Source organism: Lontra canadensis, unplaced genomic scaffold (genome assembly GCF_010015895.1).
Source record: "Lontra canadensis isolate GAN:19392208 unplaced genomic scaffold, GSC_riverotter_1.0 scaffold35, whole genome shotgun sequence".
NCBI classification, from domain to species: domain Eukaryota; kingdom Metazoa; phylum Chordata; class Mammalia; order Carnivora; family Mustelidae; genus Lontra; species Lontra canadensis.
The window spans coordinates 8,837,662-8,857,526 of record NW_022631029.1 but is presented as its reverse complement, the minus strand read 5'-3'; the positions used below and the strand labels follow the sequence as shown (position 1 = coordinate 8,857,526).

General features: G+C 57.2%; 1 protein-coding gene across 8 annotated transcripts in view; it reads left to right on the top strand.

The window, feature by feature from the left end:
- The window catches only part of CACNA2D2 (calcium voltage-gated channel auxiliary subunit alpha2delta 2), a 138,915-nt gene that overhangs the window by 13,453 nt on the left and 105,597 nt on the right, over positions 1-19,865 (top strand). For all 8 annotated transcript variants that reach the window (XM_032868143.1, XM_032868142.1, XM_032868147.1 and 5 more), the window contains exon 2: positions 13,105-13,186. In XM_032868143.1, the coding sequence (XP_032724034.1) occupies positions 13,105-13,186 (82 nt within the window). The remainder of the gene's footprint in view (positions 1-13,104; positions 13,187-19,865) is intronic.

Genomic DNA, 19,865 nt, shown 5'->3' with positions numbered 1-19,865 from the left:
TCCCCCAGTCAGGGCTGTAGAGGCTTGGGGAAACCACTCAGACCCACTTTCCTCCAAGACAAGGCTACTTATGGGGGGACAAAGACAAGGGGTGTGGGTGGGGGAGGGGGGCTTGCCCCTTCGGACCCAGTGTCCAAAGCTTCAGACGGGTTCCATCCCCGCCCTGCTGACACATTCCTGCTGTGCCCCTGGACAGTGCCGCGTAACACCCAGGACACTGTAGGCTATGCACAGCTCATGACCGGGGCCCTGGCACAGAGCAGCTGGTGAGGGGTGGCAGGGAACAATCCCAGAGGCTGTTAAGTGGGGTGATTTACATGGTTCCCGAGCCTGCGCTGGGTGAAATAAATTTCACCAGTTTCCAGATTGGTGGCGTATGGAGGCCATTACTCAAACATGGAGAAGGGTGGGGACTCCCTGGGGCTTCCAGAGGGACCCAGAGCCATAGGTTCTGCTGGCCTTGCTGTGCCTGCCTGCTGCCTTCTAGAAAACCTGGTCCAGAGCATGGAGATTGAGGAGGGGAGGAGCTGTGGGTCATAAACAGAGTCCCATACATGGCCTTGTTTGAGTCAGATTGTGCCTCAGTTTCCTAATCTTTAAAATGGAACCATATTCCCTATATTTTGTAGTGTGAGGTTGGAGCCTCTGGTCTTATAGCCAACACATTTTGAGCACCAGCTATGTGCCTGGCCCTGGACTCAAGAGAGGGTGTTTTTTGTTGTTGTTTTTTTTAAGATTTTATTTATTTATTTGACAGAGATCACAAGTAGGCAGAGAGGCAGGCAGCAGAGAGCGAGGAGGAAGCAGGCTCCCTGCTGAGCAGGGAGCCCGATGCGGGGCTTGATCCCAGGACCCTAGGATCATGACCTGAGCCGAAGGCAGAGGCTTAACCCACTGAGCCACCCAGGCGCCCCAAGAGAGGGTGTTTTAATAACAACATCTGTGTCAGAAATATCAGGAAAATTGTGAGCGCTTTGCACTTGCGGGCACCTCTGGCTGGAGTGACAGCAGGACGGTTTTACTGCTGGAGCCCCATCTGGCCCATGCAGACCATAATACTGTCCCCAACCTCTGATGTGCAATGGGCTGAGGCTCAGGGGGGATCGGGGGGTGCGGGGGTCCAGGTCACAAGGTACAAAGCATGGGGCAGTGTTGGGAGGCCCAGGGCAGGAGGCCCTGCACCATGTCCCGGTTGTAATGGCGACCGGGTAGTCCTGAGTGAATGAGTGAATGGAATTTGTTCCTGGGAGACTGAGCACTTCCCCACCAGTCTGTCCCCCTTTCTCCCCTGTCCAGAGGGCCTTCCCTGGGTGCTTCCACACCCATGCAGCCCAGAGCCCACCTTTCCCAGAGGGTGGTGGCCGAGTGTTCAGCAACCCACCTGCAGGGCAAGTAGTAAGTAACCTTGTGTGAAACAAAATTTACACAGTTGACCAGCAGCCACTCTGAGCCCTGCTTTTCTCATCCAAGAAGCTGGGAGAGGCAGCCCGCCCCTTTCTTATAGACTGGCCCTGGGTGCCTGTGAAACTTAGGGCAGATACCCTGGCAGGGGTGGCCCGCAAGTCAGCACAAGGGGGACACAAGGGCATGCTCTGCTCACCTCCCCGCTGTCAGGAGCCCACCACCCTGCCCCCTTCAGCACGTGGCAGTGCTCCCCCCGTGTACTTGAGGTCAGAGTTCTATGGATCTCCGTGTGGGAGAGCAGCATGCCGTGATGCCCATGGTGGGTCTACGTGTTCACAGCACATCACCGTGGGCTGGGCTCACCTTGCTGCTGGCCCTGGCCTGTGCTGCCCCCTCTGTCTGGAGCACCCTCGAGCTCTGCAGCACTCCCTTCACCTGGCCAGCCCCTGAGGGTGGGTCAGGCCCCTTGGCCTGCATGCCACCCCTCAAGGCTCACTAGACCCCCTTCTCTTTGCTCATCGGGTCTGAATCAGAGCAGACGTCTGTTCTGCCTGAATTCCAAGCTCCGAAGAGCAGGCTGGCGCCTGCCCTGACCACCATTGTATCTCTTCCAGGTGCCCTGCCTGCAGTCTGGCCCAGTAATCATGTGAATGAATGAATGAATGAATGAATGAATGAATGAACGAACGAATGAACGAATAGTGAGCAAGCCAGTGGGGAATTTGCAGAAGGTGGGAGACATCTGCCCAGTATTGTTATCCGGGACAAGTCCTGCGGGCTTTGTTCTCCCCAGGCCAGCCCCGATGACGATTCAGGCTCACCAGGCAGAGTGGCTCCTCTCAGCCTGGCTGCCTCACTAGGGCTCCTTGGAAGGAGGCGCTGCTGCTGAGCTGGCCTCTGAGTCCCCCTCCTTGCGGGAGTCAGCCTTGGATCCCCCACAGCACAGCGCACAGAGGGGATTTGCATTGCTAAAAGATTCACCACAGAGCACCTGAGAGTAACCAGCCCAAAGCGTGTCAAGGCGGGTTGAGCACTCCCATTCGATTTACATGAAGCTTCGAGGCTCTGAGAAGCCAGGCGCCAGTGAGAAGCAAATCCCAGAGGATGTGGGCATACCCCCCAACCACCAACAACTTAGTCCAGGCTTCCCAAGGTGGGATTTGGCGCAGGGAGGGGCTTGGGCTCCTCACTGCCGAGACAACATGCCTGCAGTAGGGCAGCTCTGGTAGGGTATAAGGAAGAACTTCCCAATTACACCCAGCTCTGGCTTGCTTGGGGAGGCAGCAGCGGCCCGGATGTAAGGATGGGCCCCTTCTCAGAGCTGAAAACAGTCATAAATGGGGGCTGGCCCTTATCCTCACCCTATTTCCTACTTTAGATCTTGGCCATTAGCATCCACCTTGGGATTAGGGAGGCGTTAGACTAAGACAGGGCCTGGGCCCTGGAGCCATACTTTGCTGGGTTCAAATTCTGGTTCAGCACGGACTGGCTTTGTGGCTTTGGGTGTGTTGCTTTACCCACTGAGCTTCAGAGTCCTCATCCATGAAACAGGCCTGTCCTCACCTAGCCAAGGGTGCTGTGTGACATCAGCGGGAATTGCACACAGAGCACCCAGCATCCTTGGTCCTTGGTCCTTTCCTTGGTGCTCTGCCACCTGTGAAAGTTGGAAGCCCTTTCCCAGCCCTGCTCTGCAGCCTTTTTCCCACTGCTAAGGTAGGTGAACAGGGTAGGGGCCAGTCTGGTGAGGGGGAGATGTTTAATTAAATCTATCCGTAGGCACTTCCAGAAGACTCTTCTTTGTCAGACTGCAAGCTAAGTTCTTCAGGGAACTTGGTGATGGGACCAGGCTATAGTACCAAATTAAGGCAAGGGTCCATAAGGTAGGGTAAGGACTATGGATTTGAAAGGAGGTAGGGGAAATCCAGGAAGACTTCCTGGTGGAAGTCACTTGGTAGAGGTGTGTCAAGACCAGAGAACAAAGCTGGCCCTGATAGGTTGGGTTCTGGTCTTTGCTCCACCTCTTCTCTGTACCTGGGTGTGCTCCGGGGGCCTGCCAGCTTCCATGGGGGGATCTCTGCCCTGAGGAGGAACTGAGGACCCCGAGGGGGGGCGCTCTCTGTTTTCCTCAAGGCAGGAGGCCATGTCGAGGATGCACACAGAGGATAGCTATTTGTGGCTCAGCAAGGATTTGACTCATGCTGGGGGGCGGGGAGGATGTGCAGGAGGGGAGATAGGGACATGTGAATCACAGAATCAGACTGAAGTAGTCGGTGACACATGGAGAGAGCCTCTTTTGCTGCCTCTAGTCAGGCTGCAGCTACTGCTGTAGGGCGGGGACCAGCGGCTGGGGCTCCTGGATCCCTCAGTGACTCACCTGGTGACCTCTTCCGGTGCCTCAGCCCTTCTGTGCACTTCCCGAGACGAGGCTTGGGCATGGCTCCCCCACCAGAGCACGGGGCCGGGCATGGGGGCTCTGTCAATATACCCATCTCCTAAGGGTCAGCTTTGCTAAACCTCAGTTTACCCATTTGCTACATGGGCCTGGGTAGGGGTTACCTTCCCATTGTGCCCGATTTCCTGGGAATTATCCTGGGATGAGAAGCAGGTGCTACAACCCAAAAATGGCCATGATCTGTACCAGTAACTAGGGCAGGTGGCTCCTGGCCTGGGGAGCAGACGGTGGATCCTGGGCAAAGTGGCTGGCAGATACCCCGTGTCCTTGGCCTGGACCCTTTGCTTTGTTCTGGGGAGGCCTCAGCTGGTTCGTGAACTCCTCTTCCTCCTTGCTTCGTCCCAGCTCTAGTCTGTCGGGAAATGCACAAATGATGACATCTGGGTGTTTCTACCTTTTGGAGATCCATGATGCTGTCCCCCCAGGGGAACAAAGGTGGTTGATCCTGCCGCCACAGCAGTCTGAACACCAAAACTCCATCTGTCCATAGATGAGAAACTGAGGCACAGAGACAGGAGTGGGTGAGCCTGCACAAAGCCATGGACTCAGGCCCCAGGAACCAGACTTCAAGTGTGCAGGAGAAGGCAGCATGGGGCAGGGTGGGTGGAGGTGCTGGGCGCCCCCAGATGGCACAGGGAGATGGAGCTACACGGAAGACAGCCCAGGTCTGGGTTATTCCTTCTCCGCACTTTCTTCTTGCTTCCTGGAAAAATTGGCTGCTCCAGCACCCAGCCCTTCTGGGAGAGCCATGAATTATGCACAGAAGCCACAGGCCCAGTCCTGGGCAGGCCCATCATAAATGAGCTTTAATAATTCATAGGGAGAGGAGCCAGGGAAAGGGAGGGCCTCCTGGGCCAGCCCTGGGGCAGCATCTGCGCTTCCAGCCCCTTTGCAGGCTTCCGCTGCCCAGCCCACCTGCCTGCTCCTGGGCGGGCCTCACGCCAGCTAGGGCAGGATGGTGGGGAGGTCACTCCAACTCTGGGGGCCACCGCCACTCAGCAACTGGCCTGTTCTTCCAGGCCAAAGAGAGGAGGTGCTTCTCTCTAGGAAGGCAGCAGACAAAAGAGAGGAGGTCTGGTGGAATGCTAGCTAAAACAGTAACCCCAGGGGGCATGTGGGGATGCTGTTGCTGGGGTAAGGGATGGGGGAGCGCAACTTAAAGTGGGGTGAGGAAGTGGATTTCACCAAGCAGGTGAGGCATGGGCAGAGACCCGTAGGGGGTGAGAAGGGGACCTCCTGGACTTCTGAGGAAAGAGCAGTCCAGGTGGAGGGAAGAGAATGTGCGAAGGCCTGTGCACAGAGTATGGGAGTATATTCAAGCCCCATTAGGAGGCCAGTGTGGCCTGAGGAGCAAGGGGAAGGATGCCATCAGCCTTGCCGGGGGAGGTGGCCAGTGAAGGAGAAAAGGGAGAGTGAGGCTCCAGAGGGAGGTCAGGGTCTCGGTTTGGGATCCATTCAGTTTGAGAGATCTGTTAGATGGCCAAGAGGCCAGGGCACACCAGCACCTGGGCATTTGAGACTGGGGTCCTGAGAAGAGGTGTGTGTCATCCTGATGGGCATTCATTAGCTGTGTGACCTTGGCCACAACACTCGGTTGCTTTGTGTCTCAGTCTCCCCCTCTGAGGAGTGGGGGTGAGGGTTGGACTGCTGTGAAGATGAATTGGGGCAGGGCAGTGAGAACACTAGTCTGTCACCGCTGTGATGCTGACACAGGTGCAGGCCCCGGGCAGGGAGACCCCAGTTAGAGCCCAAATGGCCTGTGGAGGCCTTACGCTGCCCCTTCTTGGACAAAGAGAGACAAACAGAGGTCTGGAGAGGCCAAGCACTGCACTGGATGTCGCCGCAGAGTAGGGCCTGGTACACAACAGGGGCTGGGGGCGAGGTGGCCCCAGGGCCCCTCCCCACCCTCCTAGTGGAGCTCTGGCCTGGATCCCCTGCTCCTTGGTGACTTCTCCAGCCACGTTCCTGGTACTGCAAGGGCTGCTCCCGTGGAAGCTGGAGCAGTCCCCCTTACAGGCTTCTCCCCACTGCTGGAAAACCCCATACCAGGCGTGGTGAGGAGGGACCTGCCGAGGGGCTGCTCTGGAACCCCCGTGGCTGTGGATGTAAGGACCACCTCACTTTCTAGAGGAGTTACCAGAGGCACCAGCTAATGAAAGTATGTTACCAAGGTCACACAGCTAACCATGGCAGAAACGGAAGTCAGGCTCAGGTGACCCTCCATGCTACTGGGGAAACTTCCTCCCCCGTCTCAGCCAGCACGTCCCTGGTTGAGGCTTGCCTCATCTATGGGTCCTTCCTGACAGCCGGAGCCCCCGTGGACCTTTAATCCTGCACTAATTGTGGGGAATGAGGCCAAGGTCTGTGACCATTTGCTGTGTGAGTCCGGACACCCTCCATCCGTCTCTGGGCCACGCGGGCTGCCTGGCTCTCCCAGCCCTGGGCCATGCTGCTCGCTGGCTCCAGGTTTCTCCTGCCCTCCCCCAGTCAAGCTGTTAGGAGTAAATACTGGGCTGGACCCAGCGCCCTAATTAAAGCCGGCTGATTGTTCACTGTTAGTCTGAGGGGGTAGGCACAGTCTCGCTGCCACGGCTGCCTCCTAGCTGAGAGCCAACTAGAAGGAAAAGCTTTTTCCCGGGGAAAGATAGGGAAGGGACAGCCCATAATTAATAACCTCATTAAGGAGCAGTATTTGGGCAGGGTCCCAAGACACACATAGTCGAGACCGATGGATTTGGACTAATTCGAGCTTCGGCAGCGTCAGCCCCTCCCCAGCTCCCCAGGGTCTCTGAGAGTCGCTTGTGATAAGTGGGCTGCCTTTGTCCCTGTGTACATGGGAGGGGGGTGTGGGGGGACGGGGGGCATGACATTGGGGGGCAGGTACCATGTTGCTTACACTATAGGGGTTTCTTTAGCTGAATTACAAATCAGTTGAAGATGGGCCAGTCCTTTGAGTCCTGTGCCTCAGTTTACCTATTGAGGGGGTATGTGGCTAGCCGGGGAGCCTCATTACACCCGCATCAGCTGAGCCAGCACGCTTCCCATCACCCTGTGCTGACTGCCCTCCACATCTGTAGGCACTTTCATGTCCTTGGCCGGGAGTGGCTGAACCCAGCTGACCTCTCAGGAGCCAATGACCTTGGCTAGAATTTTGCCCTCTGCCATCCTCAGCAGGCTGTGATCAAATCAGGATCGGGGGTGATACCCTGGGCTTTGAGCCCTGAAAGACGCCAAGGCCCAAGCATCTTCTCTCCTGAGTGGATGGGGAAGGATGCTCTGATCTCAAGAGGCCCGGCCTCTCCCACAGGGTTGGACCTGTGTCAGGGTCTCTGAGGCCACTCAGGGAGGGGTTGCACCTGGAGGCCAGTCTAAGGCATAGGCACAGCCATCCCATGCTTAACGAGCTGCAGGTCTGAGGAAGAAGGTTGGACTGTGGGTCTGAGCACATGAATGTGTGGGGCAGTCAGCATTGCTGACAACCCCTCCATGGGGCCATGGTTTTCAACTGCCTCTTCTTTGGGTCCTGAGAGGTAGACAAGTGGTGAGCTTTATTGCCATTTTCCAGATGGGAAAACTGAGGCCTGGTTCAAGGCCTCAGAAGAGCCAGGACTGGATCCTGGCACTCATTCTGGGTAGAGAGAGACATCCACCCGAGCAGTCAGGGAGGACTCCCTGGTGGAGGTGGCTCTGGAGATGTCACAATCCTGGGGTGCAACAGCCTTGAGCTTACTGCTATTTGCAATGTGGCTGTGGTCCAGGGGGAGGGGAAGCCATGGCCTGGGTACTGCTTCAGTAGGGGCCAGAGCTGCCGTCTGTACTTTGGGTGGCTGCTGGAAGACAAACACCCTCTCCAGGCCCACTCACGTCATCTTCCCCTGGGCTGGGGTTAGCCCTCTCGGGCTCTCTCCAGGTCTCTGTGTCTCCATCTGTCTGTCCCTTACCACTCTTCTCCTGCCCTATCTTTTCTTCTTTCCCCTTCAGAAGACTGTGAAGGCACCAAGGTGGGAGGTGGCAGGCCAGCTGAAATATAATCAGAATAATTAAATAGCAATTTATTTTAAATCATTACCTCCCCCAGAGCCGGGAGAATAATTGGCCAGCCTGTCACAAGAGAAGCAGGAGACCTGTGGGCTGCCACCACTGCCAGGCTTGGCTCCCATGCCCTGAGCCGCAGGTGGCCCCACACCCCTCACCCACCCCAGCCTCGTCCTGTTTATGCCGTCCACCCCTCCTGCTTCACCTGCAATTCCACCCCGGCCCCCCACCCGCCACCTGCCCCCTTGTGATGGCTGCTCTGCTGAGCCAGTGGGAGGACTGTAGATTGCTCATAGTTCCCCCAGGGAACCAGGTTGATCCAAGGAGTCAGCCTGGTGGAGGCAGCCCGCAGCCGGGCTTTGATGGCAGAATGCCTCCATAGTGGTAAAGAGGCCTGCAGAGGCAGAGGTCAGGAGTCCTGAGGCCCCTGCTAGACCCTGGTCCCCCTGGACCTGCCCCTGTCTGCTCTGGAACAATCCCTGCCTCCTTTCCTCCTCGCCCTTCCACAGGGTCCAGCCGCCCACACCCACCCGTGCCCTCAGAGGGTAAACCTGCCGTGTCACCTGTCTCTGGTTTTTTGATTTGTTTAATTATAGATGAGTTTTCTGCATAATTTATTCCAAAAGCCTGGATTATACTGTACAATTAAATCACATTCTGATCAACAACTTCGCGTATAAAATTAACAACTGGCAACAGTTTAATCTGTGCTGTGCATCTGCACATGGGCTTTTTCCCTTTTTCCCCTCCTCCTTCTCCCCCACCCTTCCCCCCTCCTCCTGCCCTGCCCCTCCCCTCTGGGGGAGCCTGTGCAGCTGGCCTCAGAGCTCAAGGCCCCAGAGCACGCCCTGTAGGCTGGCCAGGGCCTCCCAAGTTTCGGGCTGGGCTCTAGGTGGTTCTGCCTGCTGAAGGGGGCCCTCAGCCCCATTTCCTCACCCCACATGGAGATGACCTTGCTCCCTTGCCTGTGGTTTTGAAGTCTTCCCTGGAGAGCAAGACCTGGCATCCTTGGGCCTTCCTCCCGCTGGGCTGCCCTCAGTCTGCCAGGCCCAGGATGAGTGCCCCTCTGCCCTGTGCCCACTCCCTGCCTCTCTCAGCCTTTCCGGCAACACTTTCCACACTCCCTCTCTCCACGCCCCTTTCCCTAGGTCATGTAGTCATTGGAGGGAGCTTTCCTGAGCCCGGGATGCTGCTGTGGGTGCTCTTGTAGCCCCTGGGAGTGCCTGGTAATTAGGCATCAAGGCTGCCATGTGGATTTCGCCATCGAAGCTTTCCAGCCAGTCATCCCCCCTATTTACAGACAGGAATACTGAGATTTGAAGAGACCTCAACTCCCCAAGGTCGAGGTCAAGGTCACAGAGGCACCTGTGCCTGAAGCTTCCCAGAAGCTGCCTCATCCTGCAAGGTTGGGGTCAGGGAACTGATGGATCCAGAAGGACAGGTCTGGCTTCCTTTTATGTATATGCCCTGCACCCACCCTTGCCAGGGGCCTCTGTTTTCTTATTTGCAGAATGGGGGCCCAGGGCCTGCACCTCCCTGGGTTCATGCACATGGAGGACACAGAGATGCAAGGCTCTGTCCTCGGCCTCTCCTGCCCACACCAGTCATCCTGAGGGCTGCAGCCCCTGACTGCACGTGCCTCCTCCCAGACACTCTCTCTCCTCCCTATCTTACTAATTTGGCACTTAGAGACACTTGGAGATAAGCAGTGTCATCTCGGTGAAGAGCATGGAAAATCACAGGGACGCAGAGAACCAGCAGGTGGACCTACCCTGTGGGGAGGGTGACCCATGGGCAGCATTGTCCGACCAGCGAGGCACTGCGGAGCCAGGGCTGATGGGAGCCCAGGCAAGATTTGGTCAGCTTGCCTTTGACCTAGTGGGGCCATGGACCCTGATACGTTCCCCCATACTTGCAAAGCCCTGATGCCGTTCTGCCAGGAGTGTGACTGTGACTATGCCTGGCCATGTTAGCCTCAGCTTGGTGGGTGCTTTCTCCAACCCTCAGACAGGAGCTCTGGAGGTGCATAGTTGAATCCCGGCCTCCTTGGTCCCATGGTGTCACGCCTGGGAGCCAGCACTGAAATGCCAGCCAAGCCCTGGAATCCGCAGAATCTCGTCTCGGTGACAGTGAAATGATTTATCTATGATGTTCTTTTTAATACTGGGACACACATATTGCCTTCCTAATTGGGTTTGGTTTAGGTGAATAATCAGAGTCACTTGTTTTCCCTGGCACTGTTCTGATATGCAGTGCCACGGAGGCCTGGGGTCTGTCTGTCCATCAGGCCCAGGGCATCAGACAGAGGGCTGGAGCCACCTTCCCCCAGCCCCAGCCCCCAGGAGGACGTGTGTCCTGCTATATCATGGGCAGACCAGTCTTTGCGGCCTAGAGCAGAGTCTAGAGCTGCTCGGCCTGGGGGTGGAAGTGGAGAGGCCGTGTGTATGTGCATGTGAGTATGTGTGTGTGTGTGTGTGTGTGTGTGTGAGAAAGAGAGAGAGAGAGAGAGAGAAAGAGACAGACAGTGGGAGGGAGGAAAGAGTGTGTGTGTCTTGGAAAGAATTGGATTTATCCTGAGATTTGGCTCTTCTAAAATTCTTTTAGTGTTGAAATAGCCTTTTTAGATGAAATGATGGTGATTATAATAATAATAATGTGTTGTCTGAACAAAATAAAAACTTGGCATCCATGTCTGTTCTTCCAATTAATTTTCATTTACTTATCTGTGAAATCCTAGAACCAGAGACCTAGAGATACACTAGAAAAGAGTCAACAGCCTGGGGCCGAATCAGTGGTGTGCTAGTAAATGTTTACAATTCGCTCTTGGGGCGGGGCGGGGAGGGGGACCTGTGATTTGTAGCATTTGCCGATTTCTGTGGTATAAATATTCCCACTATGGCCCATTTCAGGTTCTCAAAGCGACGATCCTGGATACAGAGCTGGGAGGGGGTGCATGTGCTCACTTGGCTGACTCTAGCACCTTCGTGGATCAGGCTCTGAGTCTGTTGCTTCTTGGGTGGTTGGCCTTGGGCCAGTCACATAAAGCCCCTGTGCCTCAGTTTCCTCATCTGTAAAATGGGGATGATAATGCTTGCTGCTTCGTGAGGCTTGAAGCAAGAGAGCAGGTGGCATGCTGGCACCACTCCATGGACAGCATGGGTGTTCTTGTACATACTAGTCCCAGAGACAATTATGATTGGCATTCATCCTAGACCAGTAAGTGAGTGGCTGAGGTCAGGGTCAGGGCCAGGGCAGAGTTAATGGCTCCCTTCAGAGACCAGCTTCTTGACCTCAACCATTTTTGTACCTAGCTGGACACAGCAACCCACCTCAACATTAGCCCCAACCCCCACCCCGGGCTCTGTCTCAGGAGCACAAAACAGCCACCTGCCCCGCTGTCTACCCACAGCCACAGCCAAGCCATCAGCACCCGGCACATAGGAGCAGGGGCCAAGCAGGCTCTCCGTTCTCTGCTGGGCTTTGCCCTCCCCTGGCTAGCAGCAGAGGCCTGATTGCCCTTTGTAGCCTGGTCTGCAGCCTGGCCCCCTCCTGGGCTTAGGGTTAGCTTTCTCCTAAAGTGGGGAGTGGTGGGGAGTGGAGGTGGACATCAGGCTGTGGCTCAGCCAGCAACAAGCTGAAGCTAATACCTATTGCTTTTGATGTTGATTTTTTTTTTCCATCATGGTCCTGACATTCAGCTTGGCAAATTGCAATTAGTGATCTGCCCGCCTCCTGCTCCAAGTTCCCATGCCAACCGACCGGGGCACACACAATGGCACAGGCCCAGCCCCCAGCCATGGGCCTGAGGATGGATGTGGGGCAGCGGGCTGGGGTAGAGGCTCAAGCTCTTGTGAGCCAGGGAGGTAGCAGCGTCCTGGTCCTGAGTGGCGCTGGGGAAGGTGGGGGAGGTAGCTGGCCCAGGGCACATATTAGGGCTGGATTCAATCTTCTGGATCCTGTGGTTTCTGGGGTATTCCTCTGGAGACTAGGGGGCTGGTATCACCGCCCCCTACCTTGCCCTATGGGGTGTGCTTACCCCATGGTGTATTTAAATCTTTGTGGTAACTCTCCTGGGAGCCCTCCTTGGAATGGCCTTGTTCCCGGTGTGCTGGGGTGAGGAAGTTGAGGTGCCTTTTCAGATTTTCAGATGCATTAGGGCAGTGGCCCCTGGTCACAGCAGAGAACACCTTGGAAAGTGTGAAGAACATCTCCCTGGCAGGTTCTTAGCAAGGACTGTTATGGTTTTGCTCACTGGATCTGGCACTTCCTAAAGCAAAGTCACAGGTTAGAACTTGGGCCGAGCCTCTCCCCAGAGGCCATTCCTGTTCGTGGGTGTGGGCCGGGAATACCGGGCCCTGAGGCCACCGGCCCCTCCTGTCCACTCACAAATATCCCGGTGCAGCACCCTGGACCACCTGTTCTCATGTGTCCTCCTCATACCCTACAGCATGGCCCCAGATTATCCCCACTTTCTGGGGGAGGAAACCGAGACACTGGTGGGTCAGAACGAGCCCAGAGTAACGGCAGTGCGAAGGAGATCTGCTCAGGCTGGTGGCTCAGGTGAAGGACTCCTGGGGCTTACCAGGCCCCCAGAAAGGGGCGGGATGGTCTGAGCTGGACCTGCAGGCAGCAGTGAGCTTCCAATAGCTTCTGTATGTCGGACTGCTGGGAAGGGGAGGGCCGCCTCCACCGAATCTTTCCAGGTCCGCTTCTCAGATGAGGCCCGTAGGGGCAGGAACCTGCCCCCAGCTACACAGGGGCTTGGTGGGGACAGCACTGACTCATGCTCCTTCCCCTTCCTCGGGCCTCACCCAGCCTCGGGGACAGGAGGCTCTGCCATCCAGCAGCCCCCACATGGCTCACTCATGTACCCCTCTTCCCTGATGTCCAGAGTCCCCATGTTCAGAGCAGCAACATCAAGGGCTGGCTCTTCACGGTGAAAAATAGTCTCCCTGCAGGCTTCTTGGAGCTGCTGGACTCCCTCAGCGCATTTCAACGACAATCCCCTCTCCTCCCTGGCCGTCCGACAGTGCGTGAGGAAAGCCTGGGCCACCAGGTCTGGGCTTCAAAGGGAATCACAGGCTTACTCCGGTTGCTAGCCTCTGTTTCCCCTCCAGTGAAAATCAGGTTCTGAAGGAGTGGCTGCTGCTGGTTGTGCCCCAGGTCACTCGGAAGGGGGGCCTTCCTGATACCCATCTCCTCTCTGCACACAGGATGCAGCACTGGGCCCGGCGCCTGGAGCAGGAGATCGACGGCGTGATGCGGATTTTTGGGGGCGTCCAGCAACTCCGTGAGGTAAGTCCACTGCCCTGTGCTTTCTGCTCAGGGGCCCTCTTCTGAGTGTGAATGGGAGAAGGGCTCCAGAAATAAGGAGTGAGGTTAGGCGTGGGGGGCAACTGCTGGGCCCATTGGGGCAGGTGTTTCTGAAGCTGAGCTGAAATCAAGCGTCTGGGTGGGGGGCCTGAGCTGAAATCAAGCATCAGATGTCTAACCGACTGAGACACTCGGGTGCCCCAGGCTTTCAGGGTTTTAAGTGGGGGAGGTCTGTGTTGCAGTAGTGCCTGAGGCAGGAGGCCAGGCCCTGGAGGGTGTTGTGGGTGCAGCTGTACCCAGAGGCTGAGGGACCATCCACACTATGAGGGGGCAGCCATGGCGGGCCGCTAAGGGTGCCGCTGTAGCAGGAGACGGGTTGAAAGCCGGTGCTTGGCAAGTTGAGGGATCAGGGCAGGAGGGGTGATTGATTAGGCTCAAACGGCCACATTCATCCTCGGAGATTATGTTAATGTTTGAAATAGTGATGTGAAGAGCAGGCCATCCGTCACCCCCAGAAGGCTGCAAAATGTGTCGCTGTCAGGTTCCTGAGCCGTTGCTCTTGATGTGGAAAGGCAGAGGCTTTGAGAGCTGAGCTCTTGGCCTTCTTGGGTGGGACTCCCAGGGACTCACCGGAGCTCTCGACGCTCTCGACGCCGGCTTCGGCCAGCACGCCCCCTGGAACTGAGCAAGGGAGTAACGGTTCTCCTGCGGATGGTTGTCCCAGGACTGGCAGGGTGAACAAGAGTTTCTGTAGGTGGCTCAGCCGTGAGGCCAGGTCTGGACACTGTGACATGCCTCTTGGTCAGGATTGGGATCAGCAGGTGTAACCTCTATGGGGAAGCTTCTGTGGGGTTTTAACCTTGGTACTTTCCACCTGCTTAGCTTAGGGTAGCTATCCAGGAAATGGGGCTGGCGGTGAGTGTGTTGCCACTGGCTGTGGATAGGACTGTCCCCAGGCACAGATGGGGCTGATCAGGGCTGGATAACAAGGTGGTGGCGTGACAGGGAGAGGGAGTCCGGGTCTGGAAGTCTCAGCCCCCAGCTTGCTGGGTATCCTCCCCCTCGCGGCCCAGTCTCTCTGAACCTCCCTGCCCTAACTGCTGGGCTTGAATTGCACTAACCCCCATCCCACTCTTCCCACGAACTCTTGATGACTCAGCCGTACTTGGAGGCCAGCAGAGCTTTCCAGAGAAGGCTCTGTAGGAAAAGCTGTTCCGGAACACAAGTCAGTTTATGCTCAGGAATTGCACCCGGCACTGACTAGGTTCTAAGTGGGCGCTGCCAAGTGCAGCCGGGCAGGTTAATGGAGAAATGATAGTACCCTGGAATGTGCATCGTGTGCCTTTCCAGCTTTCGTATTGGAACGTGAGGTGTACCCCACATCAGTTGTTAACTTTGCACCTCCTGTCGAGAATCTTCCCCGTGCCTTGACATCTCCGCTTGAGGACACTGTTTGTTTTATAATCACAGGCAAATCAGACCTCGGACGTTTGCCAATGAGAAGATAATGCCCACATTTCATGCATGAGATTTGGTTCTGTCTGAACCGTTGAGCTCCCTGGCTGGTGAGAACCAGCGATGGAAGCCCAGCTCGGCAGCCCCACTGGTGTGCTCCTGGGCGAGTCCCTGATCCTCTCTAATCCTCGCTCTTGGTCTGTGGTGTGGCTGGAAGGTCTGGCTGGAGGATGACGTGGCGAGAAGAACAGTGGGTGGGCTGCCACAGGTACACCCCCTTTTTTAGAAGTTTGACTTTCCCTCACCGATCGTTTTCACTCTGAGGACCTGTTGGCTCCTTCCTTTCTGATGGGAGGTGAGTGATTGCAGACGATTTCATCAGTGAGCACACCATCCCCCACACACACCCAGCCACCCACCACCGGGTCACGAGGCTGGCTGCTTGGACCAGGGTTCCCGGCTCCTGTTCCGGGCACTGCTTCTCCCCTGGCTGCACCTCTTGGAAGGGTGGGCAGGTCAAGCCTGAGGACGTGGGGAGCTGGGCTGGAGCAGGGGCTGTGCTTGGCACGGCGGTGGCCAGCCTGGCCTCAGGCGGAAAAGTGCTGATCCAGCGTTCCTGGCTGACTCCTCCTGGCACCTCTCCACCTGGCGATGGCTGCCAGCTCTCCAGCGGCTCTCTGTCCTGCTCCAGTTTCTTCTCACCTGCTTCCTCAGCCTCTTACTTCCTGCTGACAGCTCTGTGACGGCTTCTTGGCGCTGGGCACTCTGGTGAAGTGGGTGGCAAGAAAGCAGGTGAAGAATCCTAGAGGCAAAAGACGATCCCCTGGGAGCAGGAGGGACCCAACCTCCCCGCCCCCTACACGCCGCCCCAGACCTGGTAGAGTCACCATGGTTCTCCTTCACACATGTATGGGAGGGCCTGTGGGGCCAGCACCTGCCCAGCTCTGATGGGTCGGGGAAATGCTTGCAGCAGAGCCCCGACCCAACTGTGGGTGCTCCTGGGGATCCTGGCCTCAGCTTTGCTGAGCTGACAGCCTCAACCCCCAGGGTCCTCTCCAGGCCTCCCTGAGCTGACTCTGTGCTACTCCCAAACACCCTGAAGTTGGGGTGTCCTGATCAGGGCCCCCTTGGCCTTCTTCCCCTTCGTGACTGCCCTCTGCCCCTCTCCCAGTCCTGGAGGCCGTCCCACTCCCAGAAGCTGGGCGCCACAAGAGCTGGCAGCTGCAGGAGTCCAGAAACTGCAGACAGTGGCATTTCGGAGCATTTTCCTTGCCTTGGCTCTTTGCTCCTCCCAAGTACAACGCCACGGGGGCATGGCTGCGTGTAGACCGGGGCCCACTTACAGGTTAGTGGGGTATGGGTGCAATCTGCAAAGCACACCAAGGTGGGGTGTGGGGACGGTCTGTGAAGACCCCATCACGTTTCCCTATTTGAGCCCAGGGCCAGCATATAGCGGGTGCTCCCACTTTGGCCTGGTGCTCAAGGGCCATCCCCACCCCCATGCTTAGACAGACATGCCTGAGTCATGCCCCCCCCACCCCTGGGTGCCACAGCCCCACCTCCCCCCAAGCCCTGGCCTACTCCTGGTGAGACAGGGCACAAAAGTGTGGACTCTACTGTGGCCTGCCCTCTCCAGAACCCGTGGAAGCTGATCAAGGTCTCCCAAGCTCCTTGTCTGCCCTCCCCCATCAGCACCATATTGTCCCCATCCTGAGTGGGGCGGGGGAAGAGCAGCGAGCATATGCTTGGGCTCTGAGCTCATTTGCATAATGAGACTGATCAGGATGAATAATTCATCGGGTGCCTGGGGGTGCATGGGGGAGGATGTGGCAATGGCCGGTCTCCCCGCTCTGAAACCCAGGTCACTCTGATGGGGACAGCCAGGAACCTACTCACGCCTGACTGGGTGTCCAGTGTAGAAGGGGAACAACTCGGGACTGCGGGAAAGCAAAGCGGGAGGGATTAGAGTCGGACATGAGGAAGAACCCGTGGCTTATCAGTGGCACCATCCTGAGACAGGTTCCTGACCTGGGTGAGACGCCTTCCTTGGAGGGTCTCTAAAGAAGAGAGTAAGAAGATCCTCTCTCTGGGGTGAAGGAAGGCTTCCTGGCCAAAGCTGGGCTGGGAACAGAGATCTGGGGCCACAAGCCACTCTCTGGAAAGGGTCAAGCCAAACCTGGGCCTATGGGAGCCTTTCTCAGTCCACATTAAACTCTCCTCCCTCACCTTCTGATTGGGGCAGAAACGGCTTAGAGCCCTGTCAGCATCCCTGGCTGCCTCAGTTCTGTGACAGCCTTAGCCCAGCTGCCGGCTGCTGGTTACTCCTGTGGTCTTAACATACAAATGGGAAAACCAAGGTCCTGAGCCACTGTCTGCATGAGCCAGTCCCATCCTGGAGCCCCAACAGGCCAGTGTTACGCAGTAGTGGGGTTGGGGAGGAGTACCAAAGCCAGAGGTGCAAGTCTGGGACCTGCCTGGAAGAACTACCCTGAGGCAGCCCCTCCCCTCAGCGGCTGAGCTGTGTCCACAGAGAATAGGACCCTAGGACTCAGAGATCCCTATGCCCAAATCTCCTCCCCCTCCCCCCACCCACTGCACTACTGTGCTTCTCTGGACAGGCATGGTGATTCAGACCGATGGCGTCCATGATGGCGTCCTCACTGCTCTGGATAGCCAGGAATGGCATTTCTGAACCGGTGATGGTGCCTCAGTCCCAGCCCATCTTGTCTGCCTCTGGCCATCCCTGTACCCCGCCTGCTTGGTGCTCCCTGGGAATGTGTAATTAATATTTGTGGAGTGCCACATCTGGAGCTGGCTCCTGGCAAGGATCAAAGTCTGGTCACATCAAAGGCCCCTTTCCTAAGGTGCAGGGATGCAAGGACAGGGAAGCAGGGACAGGGCCCTTTCACACGTGCCTTTGAGTCAGGCCTCCCACTATCCCTCCAACCCTCCCTGCTGGTTGGTACCACTAATTCCCAAAACTCATGCATACCACACACTGGCTTAGGGGTGGTAGCCAAGGCTGCACTTGGCCCCCATCTGGGGAGGGTCCTCTCTGGGAATCTGGATATTCAGGTGGGGTTAGTGGTGCCAAGAGTGCCCGGGAAGCTCAGAACCCTAGAGGGGCTGGGGCAGAAGAGAAGGAAGGAAGCCAGAGTAGGGGAAGGTCCCTGGAAACCCTACAGCCCCTGGAGGGCCAGGAAAGGGGAATTCAAACAGTGATGACCCCCAGAACCCGCAGTTGGTCCTTTTCTCAGAGCTCTATGGTTCACGTGTGCCCCGAGAGGCAGGCTGGCAGCTCCTTGGCCAGGCAGACCCCCTCCACCCTGCCCACCCTTGGAGACCAGCACAGCTGTCCCAGCTGACAAGCTCATAGCCAGGTGAGGGGTGCTGAGGGAGCCCCAGCCAGGCCCATCAAAGCCCCTCCCCGGAAGTTCCTGGAAGCCTCAGAACCTTAGCCGTAGGGGCTCTGCTTTTCCCAAAGCCCCCACCCTTCTTCCAGCCACCCCCCAGTGAGACCCAGCAGTGCCCTCTTTTCTCCCAGTGAAGATGATCAGGATGTGGGGTGCGTCGGGGTGGAGGTGGTGGGGGGTGCGGGTGTGATATATGCCGCTGGGTAGGGATTGCTGCCGCTCGCCTCCCTAAAAACCCACATATATTATTCTTTAATGGAAAGTTAATTGTCTTATTATTCCCTCCATATGGTCCTCTTGCTCGGCACCCAGCGGGGATGCATGGGGCCGAGGAGGGGCTCCTGGGAGGGCGTCTGAAACGTGGTGAGGCCGCCACTTGAACGTAATTACATACACAGAAGCAGGTGCATGGAAGCCTGGCCGAAGCTCGCCCGCCTGGACCCCCTCTCTGTGCCCCCAGCCCAGCCTGCTCCCCAACCTCTTTCCTTCCCAGGCCCTCCTGGAGTGGGTGGGGGGCTCTTCTGCCCCTCCCCCACTTGAAGTCAGGGAGTGCTCTCTCCTGAGCACTGTGCAGGGAGACTGTGTGTCCTGCTCACCCCCCCACACACACTCTGTTGTCGCCTGCAGGAGAAAATTCCATTTTTGAAGCTTTTCAAAAGCCATTTCATCAGTGGCAGGAGCTCCTGCCTGCGGGCCAGCTGACTGGCTTGGGTCTCCAACACCCCTTCCACGCACCCTCCCACCAGAGAAGGATGGTGTGGAGGGAGGGCCGCCCCGAGACACATTGTCCGGGGACCCTGGCTTATGTTGGCCATGTCTTCCGGGGGCACCCGCTCATGGAGTCTCTGGGTCCTGAGCACCGGGCCAAGACCTGTGCCCTCCTCAGCCCCTGTCCCCTCCCAGGCCTCTACTCTTCCTACTCCCCAGAGAGGGAGGGTGTTAGGTCAGAACAGCCTCACAGCAGGGCAAGGGCGCAGTGACAGGAAACTGCCCAGACAAGCATGAGTGGGTGGTTGCCTCCCTAGCCAGTACAGGAGCCCCTTGCTCTGGAGTCTTGCAGCGGGAGGCTGGAGCAGGGAGCCCTGCAAGGAGGCTTCTGGAATTCTGGCACAGCCTCAGTGAGTAGCTGCTACCCAGCCGCCTGTGGAGGTTGTAGGTGTGGAGGCCACAGGTCTGTGGGCGAGGCCTCTCTGGGTGGGATCAGCAGGCCCATGGCTGGTAGTATAGGCACTGGAGAGGGACCACCACAGGGCCACGGCTGAGGTCCGTTTCAGATAGGGACCAGCTCAGAGCAGGAGGAAAGAGTTGTACATTCCAAAGGTGAGACCTACCAGAGGTCCCACAGCTGATAAGTGGCAGAACTGGAACTTGAACCTGGAACCTGTGCCACAGGCAGCAACTCCACGGTGGGTGATAAGAATGGAGTGGGCAGGACTGGGCCTTCCCACACTGAGGGACCTGGACCGTGGGGTCCTGGAGCTCTGAGTCTTGCTTCCCCCACTCGTGACATGGGGATCCGAGCACTTCTATCCTCATGGGACATGAGAGGATCTCAAAGGACCTGGGGCAAGGAAAGGCTGTGGACAGAGCCCTATAAATGTGGGGGTGCCTTTGTGCTCCCCTCCCCACTATCAGCTGCTTGCCCTTCCAGGAATTGGTCACAGTTTGAGGAAACTCAGATGCCTGTGTTGTCCCCTTTGCTTGGCTCAGCCCTGGAATCTGGAGATTAGTTTTCTCGTCCCTGCTGTCTGAGTCCGTTCCAGCTGCTAGAACAGAATACCATAGACCAGGTG